This window comes from Herpailurus yagouaroundi, unplaced genomic scaffold (genome assembly GCF_014898765.1).
Source record: "Herpailurus yagouaroundi ecotype Mexico unplaced genomic scaffold, PumYag 139, whole genome shotgun sequence".
Classification (NCBI taxonomy): Eukaryota; Metazoa; Chordata; class Mammalia; order Carnivora; family Felidae; genus Herpailurus; species Herpailurus yagouaroundi.
Window position 1 is genome coordinate 83,657,165 of NW_024412394.1, and position 6,494 is coordinate 83,663,658.

The 6,494-nt window shown below is 37.8% G+C and overlaps 1 protein-coding gene across 4 annotated transcripts in view; it reads right to left on the reverse strand.

Moving 5' to 3' along the window:
* ECHDC1 (ethylmalonyl-CoA decarboxylase 1) overlaps positions 1 to 6,482 on the reverse strand; it is a 43,121-nt gene extending 36,639 nt beyond the window's left edge. The window contains exons 1-2 of one of the 4 annotated variants that reach the window (XM_040474576.1): positions 6,024 to 6,257; positions 5,282 to 5,532 (exon numbers count right to left, since the gene is read on the reverse strand). In XM_040474576.1, coding sequence (XP_040330510.1) covers positions 5,282 to 5,297 — 16 coding nt within the window. In that variant the 5' untranslated portion in view covers positions 5,298 to 5,532; positions 6,024 to 6,257. Of the gene's footprint in view, positions 1 to 4,849; positions 5,027 to 5,281; positions 5,533 to 6,023; positions 6,258 to 6,379 lie in introns of those variants that run through there. The other 3 variants (XM_040474578.1, XM_040474577.1, XM_040474579.1) reach the window with 3 other exon arrangements.
* Positions 6,483 to 6,494: the final 12 nt, after the last annotated feature.

Genomic DNA, 6,494 nt, shown 5'->3' on the forward strand with positions numbered 1-6,494 from the left:
TAAACATTAAAAAATAAAAAAAAGCCAAAATAACTTCCTAAAGCATGTGAAGGAAAATGATCAGAAAAAGAAGGAAGCCAAAGGGAAAGGTACTTGGGTTCAACTCAAGGGCTAGCCTGCTCCACCCAGAGAAGCATATTTGGTGAGAACCAATGAAAAGGAGCCTGAGCTGCTGGAACGTATTCTCTGTGAATTTAGGGCTTGGTAAGTATAAAAGAAAAGAAAGAAAAAAAAAATCTCAAGAATGCAAAAGAAAAAAAGTTGTGAGGCATTCTTTGCTTTTCTAAAGACAAGTTTTGACAAGATTAGCAATTAAGATATTTTAAACCAAGATAGTATTCTTTTCCAGATTTAAAGTAGATAAAAAATAAAAAAGGGTTAGGGGCACATAAAGCATGTAACTCTGAATCTCAGGGTCATGAGTTCAAGCCCCACAATGAGCATGGAGCCTACTCTAAAAAAAAAAAGAAAAAGAAAAAAAAAGGCCGGAGTGAGGGCAGGGGTGGGCAGTAGTTGAATAGTTTCTTTGCAATGAGGGCCATTAAGGAAACCACACTCATGTGAAGGTTTTAATGGCCAAGAAGTTCATAGATTGGTGGGGGTGGGGAGGGTACCTGGCTGGCTTAGTCAGAACAGCAAGCAACTCTTGACCTCCAAGTTTCAGGGTCATGAGTTCAAGCCCTATTGTTGGGTGTAGAGATTACTTAAATAAAAACCTAAGGGACACCTGGGTAGCTTAGTCAGTTGAGCATCCAATTCTTGATTTCGGCTCAGGTCATGGTCTCAGTTCATGGGATTGAGCCCCACGTCAGGCACTGCACAGACAGCATGGGGCCTGCTTGAGGTTCTCACTCTCTCCCTCTTTCTCTGCCCCTCCCCTGAACATGCACAGAACTCTCTTTCTCTCTCAAAATAAATAAATAAACTTAAAAAAAAAAAACAAACTTAAAAATTAACATGAAACAAAAAGAAATTCATAGACTGGAATCCTAATGTATAAACACATACATATGATAAAAGCATTTGGTGAAGTATAATTAGTAATGATTAAATGGGTATTTACTGAGTTACTAATGATCTTCCCTCTGCTAACTGTTTCAAAGAGAAAAAAAAGTAACTTTACCCTCAAAAATTTTTTAGTTTTATCAAGGAAACAAAATATGCACATAAAAAGCAAAAATAATTCAACTAATAAAAAAAACAGAACAAAGTCCCTCTTTTCATTAAGCTCTATTAGAGATTTACATCAAACTTAAAATATAGTCTTAACTTCATAAAAGCGTTTTTCTTCTTCACCAGTAAACTTTTAGTATGAAATATAAGGATTTTCTATAGGCAAAAATGGATCAAAAAATATTAAATATAAATAAAATATTATGATATTTTATTTCACTTCATTCTAAGTTTTAAAATTCTAAGCAGAAGCACAACAGAAATCAGGCAATATCCCAATTTTGCTGGGGAGTAACCAAAAGAAAATATAAACCAGCTTTTCTCTGCAGTGTCTTATGGCCAAAATATTGGCAGAGGGAGCCACCTTTAAAATACTCTCATTTTACATATTTTCAGAGTATCATTTCTTCAGAAGATTATGTTAGTACTAAACTGTTAGCATAAAAATTGTATAGTTCCACTTCTCTCCGCAAAACAAATCTAGAAAAAAACAAAACAGGGCCCACGTTTCCTTTTCACAATTAAAGTTTACCTTTTGTCAAATTTTGAAAACAACACAAAAGTTCTCAAAGTTCTCACTCTCTACTTTCGTTTCAAATACATATACATTTTTTAATGAATTGTGAATTTATAAAAACCTTTAAAACTTGAGACATTATTTCATGTAACTCCATAGATAGAAACACAAGCCTTTTGAATGGACAAGAACATATTTTATATATAGGCTATCTGATTAAATCAAATATTTATGAGATGGTTATGAAATTGTGCAGCAATTTTGTTCATGTTATTTCCATAAAAGATTATTTTTGTTTCATGATTTGAAATTCAAGTTGTATTATAGTTGGTAAGAGTAAAAATAAATGAAAACATTAAAAATGAAGAAAGCTATTGCCTGAGTCACCTAACACATACTAAAAAAGTTAGGTCTCAGAACATGGGTTTTTTTTTCTTAACCTAAGTAATGGGTACATAGGTATCCATCTTCTGTTGTTGTTCTTTAAACTCTTTTTATGTATTTTTCACTATATGCATGTATGCTACATTTCTCAATAAACTTTTTTAACTGAAGGATATCATTCCAAACTTTGGGGCTGTCTCTGGTTTTACCAGTAATTTCTCCCAATCTTCTAAACTGCCAATTTTGAAACTAGTTTCTTAAATACTCTAGTTCTTTACATAGAAGATACTACACAAAGAACACAAGTATTGCATCAGCGACCACATAGGTGTGTCTGGTCTCTGGCCGGTTTGGCAATTAATAAAGAGTCCTTATTAAAGATAGTGATATTTCTTAAAAATCAATGTATAACCAGAAACTACATAATAAAGAGTTAGAAATGCAGCTCCTGCTTCCAGTAAATAAAAAAATTCTTATGGGCAGGACTGCATATTATTCATAGCCTTTAGCACACAGAGGCTTACATTTAATATTTGTGGAACTAAATGACCCCTAATGTGGTTATTACTGTGTAGGGATGACAGTACCTAACCATCATTTTCTAAACTAAATATAAGATCTCTGTCTGCAAAATAGAAAAAGTTTATTTCACTGTTGGTTTTCTAGGAAATGCCAAGTCCAGGATATGTAGTTACAAATGCGCAAAGGTATGATTTTCTTTTCATGTTTACAAAATGGGTTTGCATACAACACAATTTCTATTGTTTCATTAATAAAAATATTAACTTTTTAATAAGTGAAGTTAAGTAATAAATAGTAAGACATTACCTATCAATAATATGCGCAGTTGGTAATACATATCTTACAAGGAGCTCGTTAGCAACAGCCTTCGTTCTTTAACTATGTAACAAGATTTCTCTCACAAGAGGAATCTTAAGGCAGGCTTGGCCTGTTACAATCTCTTTCTCAGGATGAGAGGCAATTTACCCAGTGATACTGAAGTGAATACTTAGTAACTATTTGTGGCAAACTTAAATGGGGAACCTGAGATTTGACCTATTTTGCCTCACCTTCCCTTCTTCACCTTCCAAAGGAGGATATTGGTTTTCAGTGTGCTATAGCTCTGTGTACCAGGCAACAAAGTGAAACTATCTGCCCTGGGACTGCTATTTTGGATTTGCTTAGTTCTTTCTATTCTCCCTTCTTTTACACACACACACGCACACACCCTGCGCCCACTCTCGCTCGCTCTCTCTCTCTCAGAGGTTTATGTGATAAAAGGAACCTGGGATTTTGCCTTTATCTTGTCCCATTTGAAGAAGATCAAATACAGTAGGGCTCAGGGTTCCTTGGGCCTGCCTCCAGTCTAGGGAAAATAAGCTCATAAGATCACTTATCAGGTCAGTTCACAAAACTGAAAGGCCTACATAAGACAGTCAGAGTCAAATACAATATATCCAGTTTGCTCTATGCATGCTTTGCTCCTGGGGATGTCAGATACAGAACAGAAACCCAATGGCAAATTCAACTGAGGCAAAGGTCCTGATCTTTTCCATATTTACCATGACTTCAGCATTTTAAAAAGTGCCCCCCAAAACTTGATAAGGACTTCAATGGCTATTTTCAAAAACTAAATTTGCCTGTATTTTCCACAATATTCTGTTTAGGGAAAAGAACAAAGAGTTAAACTAGAAAATAAGGAATAAGGCTTACAAAATCATTAGCATTTTTAATTATTCTTGTGGGATAATAAAATCAATAAACAATATATTTTCCCTCTTGTAAGGAGCCTGTTCTATCCTCATCTATTACCTCTCCAATATCTAAAACACAAAGGCAATTGACATAGATGCCATGAGATCTATTATCTCCTTACTTTAAATCATTACAAAATTAAACATACATATGACTAACATTTTTTCTCTCCTTCCCCATTCCTATCCTTCTTCCACTACTAACTCTCCCTTCTTTTCTCTCCTCTCTTCACATTTCCTTGTCTGTGCCACAGAAGAGTACCACAAAAACTCGAGGGCACTGCTTAAGCCTACTAGGTTTGCTGACCTCAAGTTTGGAAATCATATTCTAGAAACTTGGTAATAGCCTATTATGTATACATCATCCCAATTCTAAATTCTAAGACCAAATTAGACAAGAGTTCAGTGCTAAGGAGATGATAAAGTATCAGCCACTATGAAAATACTATAGTGTCTGAAAGTATATGTGTACGAACAAGGGTTGAGATTCAGGTTCTGTGTAAGGATGTAGTTAAACAGTCAGCATTTTGGATCTGTTCCAGAATCGTAAGGCAATGGAAAAGTTCTGAGGAATTTACGATTTTGTAAACTGTATTCATGACAAAACGTATGTTTAAAACTTGTTGTAAAGGATATTTTGCTGTCCTGCCAGAGTTAGACCAGTGGAATGAGCTCATAACCAAGCCACTGGAAAAGGGAAAGAGAAGAAAGGTCCTGACATCCAAGATCAAATGTGTTACTCTCTCCAACTGTTTTTTTCAAGTCTGCAAAGGATCAAATAGTTCCCCTCCCTGCACAGGAAATAAGCTAGCTTTTCTCTTAAAAGCCATATTAACCCGTTTTACCATCTGCTGGATTTATTTAATACAGAAACTTAACACAAATGCATACTTAATAACAATTAGCCCGAGGGAGGTGGTAAACAACAAAAAAAAGTCAGAAAGATTCTATTTAAGACTGTCCAAACAGGACTTGATTTTCAAGTTTTGGTTTCTCTTGAGACTGTCATTATATAACCTACCTTTCGAGCTTTATCACATGCCACCATACACACAACTCTTCATACAGCCAAAATGAACTTTTAGTTTCTCAAATCCTTCAGGTTTTTCTCTTTGTTCCTCACGTCTATATATGTGACCCCTCACCTGTTACACTTTTCTCTTCCGCAGAGTAACTCCTAGTCATCTCCTTTAATACTTACGCTACATAAAATACTCTTACTGTTTGCTTGCACAGCATTTATATTCTTTTTCCCCCCACGTAATTACTCGTTTAACCGACGTTGCCACAGGATTTTGGAAAGCAAGGCCTTTGCAACGCTTAGAATGGTGCTTGACAAATAATGAAAGACAATAATAATTTGGCAAACAAGTATTAAGAATCCATAATGCCTTAGGAGGCTTAAGAATCTGTCCACAAAAGAACTATCCACTTTCTTATTCCCGTCACTCACCCTGTTTCAACTCCATTCTTGCAAGCTGGTTTCTCTTCCTGAAATGCAACAATTAACTACTTCTCTTTCAGATCCGGCAAGGGGAGATCAAGAAAGGATCAGCTGTTTTCCTGCTATGCTCCTCCCTCTCCCAGGAGACTTCACGATTACATCTTCCCCCGAAGCTTATTTCCTCCAATAGAGTGCAAAGTTTCACAAAAGGGGTCCTCTGTTATTCTTGCCCAGGCCATTTATCTCTATATCCCTAGCACCTAGAGCCAACAGTTGGTAAACAGGAGGTTCTCAGAGTTGGAAAAGAAAGGGAGTTGGGGGGGGGGGGGGTTGATACACTTTTTTTCTCAAGGTCCCATAAGCCCTTTAAATACGTAATTTAAGTAACCAGTGGTTTTAATCCCCTACATTTGTGACCGTGGTGTGTGGTGTAGCATTAAAAGGATTCTCGAGGCTCAAAAGTATTTTAGAATTAAAGAACTCTTACCAAAAATGATTTGGACATTTTTCTGTTGTTACTGAAAAGTCGGCTGGACGAAACAAATGTCTTAATTAAGCAAAATAATTTAATACACAGGACAAATCCAGAAGTCCTAGGGAACATCACCCACCCTGTCTATGCCTGAAAAGTATTTAGAATTTAAACTAGTGCGTTGAAATCCTGTCTCCCCGTTCTTTTGAAAATGCTAATGTAGGCTATTTTGCCACAACCCTTAGGAAAGTTTTACTCTTCCCAAGTGCCCTCCTTCACCTGGCAAAGTCCGTCAGCGGCGCTCGGCACTGCGTCCCCACGCCCAGCAGAGGGCAGTGGACCTCCGCGATAACGTCACTAGGAACGCCCCGGTGAGCCCGGGCGGGTCCCCGCTTGTAATTCGTACTGAGAAGCGTTAAAGCCCATGACACAGCGACAAGCTAGAGTCCTGTCCTAGATGACACTTAAAGGGCAGCCCCTACAGCCACGCAGTCCAGTGCGCCTGGAAGCAGGCAACCTCCTTTTCCGCTCCCCCACGACCCTCTTCCGCTTTCCGCCCCCTTTATCCGCTCCCCCGCGACCCTTTCCCTCTTGCCGGAACCTCCCCTTGGTTCCGCCTCAGGCCCTCCCTTTACCGCCGTCCTTCCTCTTCTCGTTTTCTTTAGGCTCTTCCGCATCCCTTCTCTCTCACACGCGCCTTTTTCCATTTTCCTGCGGGAGAATCCCGGAAATCCCTCCCCGCCAGGAAGC